The 13,826-nt window shown below is 35.4% G+C and overlaps 1 protein-coding gene across 1 annotated transcript; it reads right to left on the bottom strand.

Annotated features, from left to right (window-relative positions):
- Positions 1-1,217: 1,217 nt before the first annotated feature.
- Positions 1,218-11,918, bottom strand: gtpbp1l (GTP binding protein 1, like). Its single transcript, XM_056256616.1, has 11 exons — positions 11,635-11,918; positions 10,281-10,392; positions 10,026-10,206; positions 9,592-9,940; positions 9,385-9,508; positions 7,933-8,047; positions 7,447-7,591; positions 7,050-7,368; positions 5,897-6,075; positions 4,686-4,811; positions 1,218-2,065 (listed from the first exon to the last, which is right to left on the bottom strand). Exons 1-11 carry the CDS (start codon positions 11,800-11,802, stop codon positions 1,958-1,960), a joined length of 1,926 nt encoding a protein of 641 aa, XP_056112591.1. The 5' UTR covers positions 11,803-11,918; the 3' UTR covers positions 1,218-1,957.
- Positions 11,919-13,826: the final 1,908 nt, after the last annotated feature.

Genomic DNA, 13,826 nt, shown 5'->3' on the forward strand with positions numbered 1-13,826 from the left:
GCCGCTCTCTTACGTGAACTTGTAGAGATCATGTGTAAAAAAAAAAAAAAAAATACTTGGCTTGAAAGGTTCAAATCTCCTTGGCTGCCTCGGATAAAACTAAAATCAATGTCTAAAGATCTTCCTGATAGTACAGACCTTGTGGTTCACCTTTATTGATTCAAAAGATAAGAACAGCAGATCAAACCCAAGAACGAGAACCAGAACTGCCTTGAACGATGCCTTCTGTGAATGCCGCATTGGGCTCATGAAAACTATGTAAATGAAAGCTATTTATGCTCAGTTGTGTGGGCATTGTGTTTTTCTTTTGTCCATTAAAATGGCAGTGGACATTATGAAACAATAGTTTCAAGTTTTCGGTGTTGAACTCTGTTAGTCTGGTATCTTATGATGCACTACTTTAGGTTTATATTTAAAAGGTATAGTTCACCCAGAAGTGAAGATTTGGTCATTTACTCACCCTAAAGTCTTTCCAAACCTGTACGACTGCACAATTAAACTTAAAGCTTCAAAATCACCATAAATGTGGTCCATATGACTTTTGTGGTTAGTCTTTTGAAGCCATTTCGTAGCTTTGTGCAAGAAATAGACCAAAATTGAAGTTAAAAAAATATTGAAGTCCACTTCATCTCCAAGTAAGGTTCATGAGATATGTATTGTCAATTAATTTGTATACAAATCATTCTTTTGAGTCACAAAACCATCTGAACGATTCATTCGATTTGCTTACAAAGATTAAAAAGTAGGAGAAGTATATCAAGAGATAACAACTTAAATAGTTTCCCGCACAAAGCTATCATACGAATTGAGAAGACTTGAAATATAGCTCACAAATATTATGGATCTCTTTTATGGTACTTTTTTTACTGACTTGAATACTGACTCGATGTACTTACAATGATTAACAGTAGAGGAAGAATATAAATAAAACACTTAAATTTAGTTTTGTTTCCCACACTTTCTTTACATTTGATCCGTCAAATTACAGAAAAAGTGACTGATCAAATAAAAACGTTAATTGTAATTGCATGGGAAACAACAACTCTTCCACCGAAAAAAGAAAGTCGTGCTGATTCGGAATGACATGGCGGTAACTAAATGACCAAATTGTCGTTTGTGGGTGAATTAGTCAACGTTTGTTCATTTTATTTGAAGGTTTACTCTCGCTACTCAAAAGTGGCTCGCACAGGTAAATAAATTGGAAAAAGAGTCTAGAATAAATAAGAATAGACAGAAAAAATGGTTTAATAAGAAAGTGAAAACAGAAATCCAAATGAAATGCCACACGTCGTCTCAGTTAGCTCCCTGTTCTTCGTTGAAAAGGTGAGACCTTTTGAAAGTAATGCTGGGTCACGAAATGAAAAAGCAACATGGGAGAGCAGAAAGCCACCTAATTTGTGGTGCTCCGAGAGGGACCGGTTTTATGTATCTGCCGTGAATGTGTGCGTCTCGGCAGCTACAACGCTCATTAAAATCAGAGGATGAGGGGGCATGAGAGATTGACAAGCAGAACAGATTTCTCCCTTTCATCTCCGTTAGCATTTGCCAAATTCAATTGAAGGAGGAAAATGACATCGCTGCAAAATCGCTGAACACAAACAGGGATTCAGTCGTAGGCTCCTTAATTGGGTCCTCGGGGAAACATTCCGGCTACAAAATCCGGGATTTCGGGGTGTTTATTGCAGGATGTTAAGACTCCAATGGCTGACAGAATATTAAGTAAAAGGGTTTGATAAGGGTGAGAAAGAAAAAAAGAGCGTGTGGACGAGGAACACAACAGCTGCTTGTCAGTCAGGGTTTTGGCACGATTGTGTCAGTGGAGATGAACGTTTCTAATTAAGGAGGTTTAGTGAGAGCAAACAAAAAAAGGAAAATAAAGGCTTTACTGCCCTCTGGTGTTCACTTAAAATGTTGAAGTCAGACGACCAGTAGTAATGGTAGAAGAGATGGAGGAACCTCAGTTGCCGCTCACTCCAGTAGCTGTAGTTGCCGGTCCAGTGCCGCTGCTCAGTGATGATTTGCCTTTGTGCCGATGTCCGCCACGCCGTCGACCACTTCCCCCAGACTGAAAGAGACGATGAAAAACGAATTATTTAGGGTGGTTTCTAGAGTTTCTCACTGGTCAATAGTTGATTTTTTTTATTTGTCATTAAAGTTCATTTTTAAAATTGAAATCTCACTTTAAAAATATTAGGTTTTTCGAGAAGACATTTGTTACAGTATTTACTAATCTTTTGTTAATGTTAATTAAAATGCAGCTGTTCATTGTTTGTTCATGTTAGTTCACAGTGCATTAGCTATTGTTAACAAATACAACTTGCTTTTAAAAATGTATTAGTAAATGCAGAAATTAGCATTAAAGCAGCACTAAGTAGGAATTCCGTTTTTGTCAAACAGCGACCCCTAGAGTTGCTGTGGAGCACTTGTACTGTCGTGAATAGCACTCGCGCAGAGATGGCTCGCACTCACGGCCGGATCCCCTCCCCCTGTACACCGGTACCTGTTCAGTAGGATGGACGCTGTAACGAGTGGAAATAAGGTATGGCCCCTTTAAGAGCTGCGCGCGCCCTGTTTAACTGTCGGCAGTCTGTATTGTATGCGCGCCTCGAACACCACATGTAAATCAGAATTTTATCAGATCTGTTTTTTGCCGTAAAGCCCAAAGTTGCAAGGGTGGTTTTGCGGCTCACAGGCACCAGGGGGGTGCGAGATGACCACCATTCAACACAAAATCAGTAATATAAACATTACAATGACTCCAAAGCTGTTCGGTTAAGGTAAAACAGTTACTTATTTCACCTTTAACTAAGATTAATAAATGCTGTAGAAGTATTGTTCATTGTTAGTTCATGTTAACTAAAGTAGTTAGCTAATGTTAACTAATGAAACCTTATATTGTAAAGTTTTACTGTTTTTTATCAGTTTAAATCAGTGGTTCTCAACCTCTCCTGCAGGGACCCCCTGACACACCATGTTTCTGTTTTAACCCTGAAATGGCACACCTGATTCAATTAATTAAAGGCTTAATGAGTCATTATTAGAGTAGGAAGTAGGAATTAGTTAATTGATCAATTAGTCAACTACTCATTAAGCCTTCAATTAATTGAATCAGGTGTGCCATTTCAGGGTTAAAACAGAAACATGGTGTGTCAGGGGGTCCCTGCAGGAGAGGTTGAGAACCACTGGTTTAAATCATGTCATTTCAATAAAAAAAAGAAACATTGAATAATAGTTAGAATAAATTAATAAATAAATACTGATTGGTTTGTCATTTTCATCTTAGCAAAACAAATTAAATCATGGCCTTATTGTAAAAAAATATATTATTTTGAATTTTAAAGCACATTCAAGTTTGTGGGTTTTTTTGACAATAGAAGTCTCACTTAAAAATACCATGTTGTTTGAAAAACACATTTTGTTCCCCATAACAATGTTGGGCTTTTATCAGTTTGTCAAAATCAAGTAATTTCTAAATTTAACAAAATTATCTTTCATTTTTTTACTTTTTTTTTCCATTTAAGTTAATGGCAATTAAAGTTTGGATTGAATTTGAGCAAATTTCAACTGAACGAGATTATAAGAACCACAAAACCAAAATATTTAGATCCTTCTTTCATGGGTGGTTACTAGAGATCAGGGGAGTTTCTCACTGGTCAATCGTTTTTTTAAAGTTTGCCAAATTTGCCGATTTTTTTTTTTTCTACTTAGAAAAACAAAGAATACATATATTTTATTTATTTTCACAAATCTCTTTCTTTTCTTTTTTTACATTCAATTGTGTATTAAAAGCACATTAAAGTTAGTCATGTCATCACATAAAATAAACCAATACATATTAAATGTTGTTTTTTTAAGTAATTTTCTCCTTAACAAAACAAATGAAACTTATTTTGACACAATTCTCTTTAGTTTTTTTGTCATTAAATGCATCTCAGACTATTATTTCCTGAACTTAACAGTTTATCAGCTAAAGCTTATAGTTTCTGTAGACTTTTTAATTAATGGCAATTAACGACTAAAATGAATTGACTTTGTGGGAAATTTAAATAAATTATGTTCATAAACCTTTAATTTAAGGTCTCAATAATGGTGAATAAAGACAGCTTTATTATTTGAACACCATTTAAATAGAAACAAACTCAGAATTTGGTCTGCAGCGACCATTAATGGAAAAAAACAATTAACCTTTAAGTCTAATGAAAGAGTTAGGTGATTTGTTGCATTCAAATACTGTTCAGGAAATAAATCAGCCTAATGCATTACATTAAGACTCTAATGTCCTTTATAGTCATGAACGTTTTGCTCTTAATCATACCTCTGTGATTTAAACTAGTGAAAATTTAAATTTTAAGAGGCTTAAAGAGTTTTGACCTTAAAGGGCTTAAAAACCCCTTTACCTTTACTTCACATTTATTTCTCATCTTCATTTATTTATTTATTTTACTCATTCTCTTTGTTTTCACCTTTAAAAAAGCGTCTCCTCATCCCCTGCTGGACACAAAGGCAGAGGAGAAGAGCAAAAGAGAAAAGGGAGGTTTTGGTGTATTGGGGATGAAAAGGGTCGAGAAATTTCAAGGGACCGCAAGTATCCGTTAACGTTTGGAGATGAATGTTACATACAGCCCGAAGGGAACTTTAAATCAAAAGAGATGTGAAGCCAGTATATGCAATAAAGTTTCTCTCACCAGTAGTCCCATTTGAGGGCTTCCTTCCATCTGTGTAGCTTCCTCGCTGGCTGATGAAGACCCTTCCACCTGTGAAAATGTTTTCTTGGTAGACTGCATCTTGGCCAGAGGCTTGGTTTGAAGCAGCTGTCGTACACGCACAGACAACAGACAGGAGTTTCATAACGGAAATGCATCGCCAGTTTTTATGACTCATGCTGGAAGGTAACGAATCCTTATTTACTGTAGAGACGTCAATCATGCATATTTCATACTGTCAGCCAATACAGTAAAACCGATTCAGATGGATACAACTCAAAGAACCTGCCAAGAACGTCATATTTTACATCAAAATAAAAAGAATAGAAAGAATTCGAATTTTCAAAGAATATGAAACCTATTTTTTTGGACCACTAAGATGGTATTGCTACTGCCATTAAAAGTAATGCATTTGTTTTTTATTTGAATATCGTGCAAAAGTTCATTTATTTCAGTAATTCAACTTAAAGGTATAACTAATATATTATATAGACTCATTACATGCAAAGTGAGATATTTCAAGCCTTTATTTGTTATAATTTTGATGATTATGGTTTACAGCTTATGAAAAAACGAATAATATATTAGTTTCACCTTTAGGTTGAATTACAGACATAAATGAACATTACTGACATATTCTAATTTTTCGAGTTTCACCTGTATAATTAAATTATTCAACAATATTTAAATAAAAATATAAAAGTATTTAAAATATAGAGTATATATATATATATATATATATATATATTGTCATCAATGTGTTTTATTATACATGTAAAATTTATTTTATTTTGATTTAGGGATGATATGTACAGAAGCTTATTTCCACCACGTAAAAAATTAAAGTAATTGCGACTTTTTATCTCACAATTTAGACTTTTCAGAATTTCTCAGAATTGCACGTTTATATTCCGCAATACATTTTTTTTGAAGAAATGTCAGAATTGTCAGATGTAAACTCGCAATTGCAGAAAAAGTCAGAATTGTAAGATATAAATTCTCAATTGAGAAAAAAAGGTCAGATATAAACTTACAATTGCCAGCTAAAACATTTGAATATGTATATATATATATATATATATATAACGCAATTCTGAAAAAAAGTTCTTACATAAAGAATTTCATTTTTAAAAAAAAAGTCAAGGTCACATTTTATGTTTTTAAACTCTTTTCATGAGCGTATGACCTCTGACCTTAGTGATAGTGCCCACGGCCTTGGTCCTGCCCTCCCTGAAGACGAGTCTCTGGTCCGTGTGAAGGTACTCAGGGGTTTTGATGAAACGGAAGTGTACGGTGGCTTTGTCCCCCGTCCGTAAACAGTTTTTGTTCATGCCGATTATGGTGGCGGTCTGTCTGATACTGCCACAGTGAACTATGACACAAAAGTGATAAACAGTTGCAAATATGAGGGTGAAACTGTTGAGAGAATTTCAAAGTCGAATTTTCAAATTTTCATATAAATATTCATATATTTAAGTAGATTTATGAAGGAAAAAAAATGTATATATATATATATATAACAAATAGTTCATAAGGTAAAACTGTATAAATGTATACTATACTGTTGGTTCTAACACAACATATAAATGTAAAATCTTTTTTCTCCAAATTCGAATTTAATTCACATTTCAAAAGTATTAAACAATTGTCTTTTTTATACCCAATTTCATAAAGGTAAAATAGAGTAGATTTATAATATTGGTCTAAATAAAACATGAAAACATGAAATAAAAATAAAATAAAATAATATCCTTGTTATCTGACAAAATATTTATATATTATTAATGATCTATATATAAATAATATATAAATATTTATAAAAATATGCAAAAGGTGGATCAAATTTCTTTTTCAGTTTTTTTAAGAGTAAAATTAATTAAAATTAATTTTTAGAAAATCAATATTGAATAATTTTTTACCTTTTTCTGATGTCTAAAGTATAAATAATGAGATCGTTGGATTTTTAAATAAATACAATTTTAAATAAATATTTACTGCTTTAAGAATCCAAGTATCTTATTTAGAATCTTTTTTATTTATATTTGTATTTAAATCTTGTTTTAAATATTTTATTAAAACATTTAATATTACAAGAAACAAAAATATTTTAAAAAAATTATTAAATATTTATATTTATAAATAATATAGATTGTATAAAAATAATGTTAATTCAATTTATAATATCAAAAGAAACTATTTTTATTTAACAATATTTTTATTAAATATTTAAGATAAATAAATAAAATAAGATAATAAAAGTTTAAGATAATAAAATAATGTTAACTATTTGTTATCATGAGTAACAAAAATGCAGTCACAAATTTTATATTTGTCTCTTCTACTCACCCATAGCTTGGTATCTCGGCGCAATCGTCGTCGGATGGTGGAGTACGAGAATCTCAGCCTCAAACTCCCAGCATGCCTGTGGGTTGAGGCGGGGCGACACCATTACCATTCCCTTCCTGATAGACGAGCGCTTGATTTTCTTCAGGGCGAACGAGGCCGTCTGCCCACCGCGCACTTCCTTAACAGGCATGCGTTTGCGATGGATGGATTTGACAACGATGGGGATGAAGACGCCCAGAGGATCTGGACCGAGGAGCAATGTGTCGTTCAGCCGTATTAATCCACGTAAAGTAGTCCCTGATACTACAGTGCCTACACCCTGAGGAACATACAGTACAAGTGGTTAAAACGACTGGGGAAGAGGTAGAGAGAAAGACAAGGACAGTATATGGCATACCGGAACTGAATACGTGTCATCAATCTGAAACTCCGGGGGCTCGTCATCTTTAAATGAGGTTCTGGGGGACAGCAGGTTCAGGAACATTTTCAACAAGTCCATGTTTTCACCCGTCACATTCGAGATCTGGAATATCGGACACATCCTAGCCACAAAAAGAATGCTTTGATTTAGTGTGCATTTATTATTTCAGATGACATTAATAACTCTCAAGCTGATGCTTACGAAGATTCTTTGGGGTGAAAAATTTAAAAAAAATGTGGGGAAAAAAAGTGTTAACTTTTCCAAAATCTTGCTTTCCAAAACAGATTTTTTTTCACATAATCAATTTAAATATAGTCACAGGAGTTGTAACATTTTCAAAAAGTAATAAAAACTATTTTTTTTATTAATTTCGTTCTTGGTGGTTGATTAGTGGCCCAATGTCAAAAAACCACAAGATTCTCCCATTTTATTGGCTGACAGGCAAAAATTTGGTCAAATTACCTCTCTGAGCTGAAGTTTGAGGCTGTTACGATGACATCATCCTTGTTTTGCACCAAAACTGGAATTTTTCTGCATCCTGGAGATTTGAGTAACCTCTGTAATAACTTTAGTGTCTCTACAGCACAAACAAAGACAAATACGACTGTCAGGTTTGTCAGGGTCGAAAGGCTAGTTTGATATTTTACATTAACTTTTGACAGCACTTGTGGAATATTTTTGATTAAGAATATGTTTTTTTTACTTCGTTTAGTTCGTTATACTGTATTCTTACAACTTCATAAACATTATAACTTTTGCATGAAATGTGCAAGGATACCAGAAAGGGCCTGCTTCTAGTTTTTATGAAAGCAAAAAAACAATTCAGTCGAATATTAAATCTACCGGTATATTCCACTCACCCATATCTTGGTGATATTGTCATTGGATGCAGTAATAGATGAAATTAAAGGGATAGTTCACTTTGAAATTAAGTTTTGGTATGTTTTAGCTTACCTCAAGGGTATCCAAGATGTAGGTGTCTTTGTGTCCACAGTATTTTCAATTTTGATATTTTTAGGTCAAACCGTTCTTGTCTGTCAGTCATATAATGCAGGTCTATGGTCACCACCTCAAAGAGCATGCACAGAGAAGTCCAAATTAAACATGATTTAATGACTCGTAAATGTAAGTACACATTGATGGCCTAAGACACGAAACGAGCGGTTTGTGTGAGAAAACGAACAGTTTTTATATCGTTTTTACCTCTTGTAAACACAGCCACGTCCAAGTGATCTGAGGGTGCGGGCGCTTCGGTCTTTTCCGGCAAGCGCCGGAAGTGATCTCTCGCGCGTGTACGTCACTCATACAATTGTTTTATTTTTTATTTCTTTGGAATTGTTTTCTTTTACGACGGTTTAAACATCACGGATAAGCGCAAATTAGTACCCTTTTAATTAGCCGTCTTACCTACAATCTCTGCTCTGTGTAAACAATGAGTGACGAACACGCGCGAGAGACCACTTCCGGCGCTTTCCGGCGCTTGCGCAGACTGAAGCGCCCGCGCCCTCAGATCACTTGGACGTGGCTGTGTTTACAAGAGGTAAAAACAATATAAATACTGTGCGTTTTCTCACACAAACCGCTCGTTTCGTGTCTTAGGCCATCAATGTGTACTTACATTTACGAGTCATTAAATCATGTTTAATTTGGACTTCTCTGTGCATGCTCTTTGAGGTGGTGACCATAGACCTGCATTATATGACTGACAGACAAGAACGGTTTGACCTAAAAATATCAAAATTGAAAATACTGTGGACACAAAGACACCTACATCTTGGATGCCCTTGAGGTAAGCTAAAACATATCAAAAATTAATTTCAAAGTGAACTATCCCTTTAATGTCTACACTAATCAACATTATGCCACAAATGCTGTTGATAAAACTCCTGGAGAAAAATAAAAGATTTGCGTTACCTTGTAAGATGTTAGCGGGACACATGTCTATCTTAGTTACGACTACAAAAACAGGAACGTTGAGGGCCAGAGCGAGACCGAGGTGCTCTTTAGTCATGCCAATGATTCCAGCATTACTTCCCACCTTCATGACAAAGAAAAAAACAAAGTTCATTAAACGTTAACCTGCCCAGTACGTACCCTTGAGGCACACCTACCCCCTCTCACCATTAGCATGCAGAAGTCTGGCAGGTGGCCAGTCATTCCGAATACGGTGGTCTTCAGGTACTTCTCATGCCCCGCCAGGTCGATGAATGTGATGACCTTTGACGACCTCTCGCAGATCTTTGTCCAGTCAAGGCTCCCCCCGTGATTGTCCGGTTTGTTGACCACCTGGCCTTCCTGGTCAAAACCCAGGATGTCATTGCCGACGCTGCTGGTCCGGCCACTTTCCATCTCGTGTTTGTGGCGGAAGAGCTTCTGACGGGCGAATCCGCGACCGTTGTCGAGCTCGCCATGGGTTAGGACGCCTAGTAGTGTGCTTTTTCCAGCGTCTACATTACCTACGACCGCCACTCTGAGGCAAGAATGTGTACAAAGTTTCTTTAAGAAAAAAAAAACTTTTTTTTTTATATAAGTTCCTTGCGAAAACCTCTTCTAACCTGACTTCCAAGAAGTCTGCCTCTCCCACGCGGCGCCTGATGAGATAATCGTGGACACGTCCCGCCGTCTCCGTCCTCTCTCTCAGCAGAATCAGGTCACCGTCAACCTGTTCGCAAAGAGACTGCACCGTAGCGACAGATGCCTCCATATCCCGCTCATCCAAACCATAATCACCACCGTCTGAGAGACAGAGACACCAAGAATGTATCAGCATTCTAAATAGGCCATTTACATTTGGGAATAAACAACCTTACCTGTCCCCATGCCAACCACATAGATGGTTTCTCCACATCCTTCCTCCATTCGTTCTCGCAGCTGCTTTTGTAAACAGTCATACTGCTCTCCTGTAGGGCTAACCAGTGCAAACTGACAACAAAAAACATCATTGCATTATTAAAGTAACTTTTAGAAAAAAAGAGAGATTTGCTGAGAATGCATTTAACTATATAACTTTATTGAAAATACCAAAATATTGGTTTGCATCTCATTTATTTAATATCTATATACAGTGACGCCAAAAGGAATTTGGAGACTTATGTAAAACAAAGAACTATGGAAGCTTGTTTCCACCATGCAATAAAAAATTTAAAAAAGGTAATTGCTTTTTATCTCACAGTTCAGACTTTATTTCTCAGAATTGTGAGATATAAAAAGTCAGAATTGCCAGCTGACTTTTCTCAGAATTGTGAGTTTATACTAGCCTGACTTCGTCATACTCATTCCCGATCAAAAAATGTTGTGGGCGGGGTTCGGGCTGGCATCCAGGCTAAGTTTATACAGTATCCCCACAATTCTGAGTTTATAACTCGCAATTATCTTTTTTATTTTTTATTCCCTGGCAGAAAGCTTCCATGAAGAAGTTTATGAATTTCATTAAATTGCATGACAATATATATATTTCAAAATAATGATAGCACAAGCATACTCTTCAAACAAAACCTTTCACAAAAAATTTATATTTTTATTTAAATTATTAAAACAAAACTCAATTTAATAAAATGAATTTCACTGCTTTAGACAGCCAGTTACAACTGTCCCTTTTCTGAGCAATTTTTGCCATTAAACTTTATTTTTTATTTATAGTTATATTGAAATCTAATATAATTTATTATTTTGTATTATTACAAACCTAAGATACATCTTTATGTATAAATTAATTTTAAAATAATAATAAAATGAACTTTGTTTGATATTTTGTCATTCTAAATCTAATTTAATGATATTTGTACATTTTTAAGCTTGACTTAAGTGTCCAAATAAATTTTATGAGGACCTATAAACCCCTAAATTTGTAGATAAACTTTTTCATAGTGCAGTTTTACATCCATTAAAATGCAACAGCCCACCCTAAAATCCACCCTATCACAAAATGAATCAAGTTTAGGTTAGATCGCGTACAGTACACGCACATAAGTTTGGGGTCTCAGCACTGTTGATGTAATGCCAGTTGGCGTTCACACGCACAGCCGACGTGTCACTCATGCAACGTTTGCACTGAATTCAAACTTGGTAATTGTGTTTCAAAACCACGCATTAATCAAATAAACTCTTGTATTGATTCATACACACAGAGAAGCGTTCAGATCAGCTGTCAGGCCTGAAAGCCACCTTGCTGGTGAGGTCTAAATGATCCTCGGCTTCTCCGTTCTGGTTGTCCCCGGCGTCGCTGAGCTCAGCGCCGGGCGAATCCTCCGCGCAACCCGGGTCAGGTGCGAACATACAAGCCGGCACCACCGACTCCACCGCGGGGCTTAAACTGGACTCCGTCGCCGCCATGTGCTCCTCCAGCCTGGGCCTGGATTGATCCAGTCAAGTTTTGCTTTTCGTTGATTCCGAATCTAGGGTAAGTTTTGTTTAATCGTACAACTTGGTCACACTTACATGCACTACATGCACTTTTTGTATGAGGAACATGGGGCCTCTGGGGAGACACGCCTACTCGTGAATAATTAAGTATTGACATAAGGCTTGAGGAAGCCTTTCTAAACTTAAAGTGTCTTTTATTAACTTACATTTTTAATATACGTTTTCACGTGCCATACTATGAAAAAAGCTATTAAAAGTAAGACTTTACCGTACCCGTTTATCTAGGCCTAAAATGAAAGCGACGCCTACTCATGAATAATTAACTAACCAAGTTTAAGTACGTTACTTCTAAACTTTTTATTTTTATTTTTAATGAGACTTTTAATGAAAACAAAGTTGGATTTAATGCGTTGTTCTTTTAAAAAGTTGACTTTAATGAACATACTCGTGTAGACGTAGCAGAATGGGACGTTCGTAAGCCATCCCTTCTTGGTAGGCTACTAAAGTGCCAGCAGGCAAGTCTAAACAAGTCTCTGTAGTAACAATAAATTAACGTTTTTAAATGTAAATCTAATACATGATTGCGATTTGTTTTGGTTGATGTATAATGAATCAAGACCAGAGTTTGGAAAAAGGTAGCATGGCCTATTATACCAAATTTATGTTATTGTTTACATTTGCATTAAAGGGATATAGGTCACCCAAAAATGCAAATTCTGTTATTAGCCTACTTACTCACCCTCAAGTTGTTCCAAACCTGTATGAGTTTCTTTCTTCTGTTGAACGCAAAAGAAGATATTTTAAAAGGGTGTTACCAGACAGTTGACGGTAGCCATTGACTTCCATAGTAGGAAAAAAAATACCATGGAAGACAATGGCTTGCGAATTTTCATTTTTGGGTGAACTATCCCTTTAAGGGTGTCCTGGATTGTGTGGAAGAGGTGTGAACACAAGGTGGCAGTGTTGTTTCGTGCATATCCCGGTAATAATGATACATTATATTATATTATATTGTATTATTAATTATATGATATTATTTTATAATTAATAATGATGTTGGCTATAAAAGAATAAAACTGACTTATGTATATAATTTACACATTTTACAGTAGACTTGTATTGCACACGTCAAATATGGTAAGATGCCAAACTCATTAAAATAACTTCAATTTATAAAAAGAATGAACCCCTGACATCTCTGTTTGCTGTATCAAGGTGAAGATATTTGTAATTACTGTGCATATGGTTTCCTTGGCAACTGATCCAGTTTTATGTCAGTGTCAGTTCACTGTGTTCATTTGTAATGCAAACCACATAACTGTTGCCCTTTGCTTTTTTTGTGTGTGGTGTTACAGATGCCTGGAAGTGTCTGTAACCCCCTCCTGGCAAACTCTGTTTCAGTCAGCAGAATGTGTGTAAATTGGTTTCATGAGTCTGTTTTTGCTGTGTTCTGTACAGGATTGGTTGTTTGTTTCTGCAGGCAAGAATCAAGTGGAAGACAGTGAAACCCGAACAGCACCTCGGTAGCAGCCCAAACAAACAGAGCAGAAATACAACCCCAAAATAATGCTATGTTCAGACTGCATATTAAAAACAGATATGATTATAAATATACAAGTCATGTTTAAACAACACAGAAACAGTAAGACAAGTATTCTTTTCCAAACATAATTCAAATTGGCTTAAAAATGTTGTCTTACCTTATCAAACAATGAATCAGATGATTTTATTTTTATTTAATTATTATTATTATTATTATTTCATGTCCAGCGCATAATACATACAGCAGTAATCGAGGGTGAGTGTGCTTGTGGATTCCTGTAGATAGCAGTATTTCACAGCAAATGAAAATTATCAACTCCATGTAAAAAAAAGAAAAGAAAAAAAAAGACTGTAAGCATGACCTTATAGCACCACGTCATCCAATAATGGACAGAATGATGTTTGCAAATCTGTCTCTCTATATACACTTATGTATATGTAGGCTATGTGGG

The sequence above is a fragment of the Rhinichthys klamathensis genome, unplaced genomic scaffold, assembly GCF_029890125.1.
Source record: "Rhinichthys klamathensis goyatoka isolate OS25496 unplaced genomic scaffold, OSU_Roscu_1.1 h1tg000127l_1, whole genome shotgun sequence".
Taxonomy (NCBI): Eukaryota; Metazoa; Chordata; class Actinopteri; order Cypriniformes; family Leuciscidae; genus Rhinichthys; species Rhinichthys klamathensis.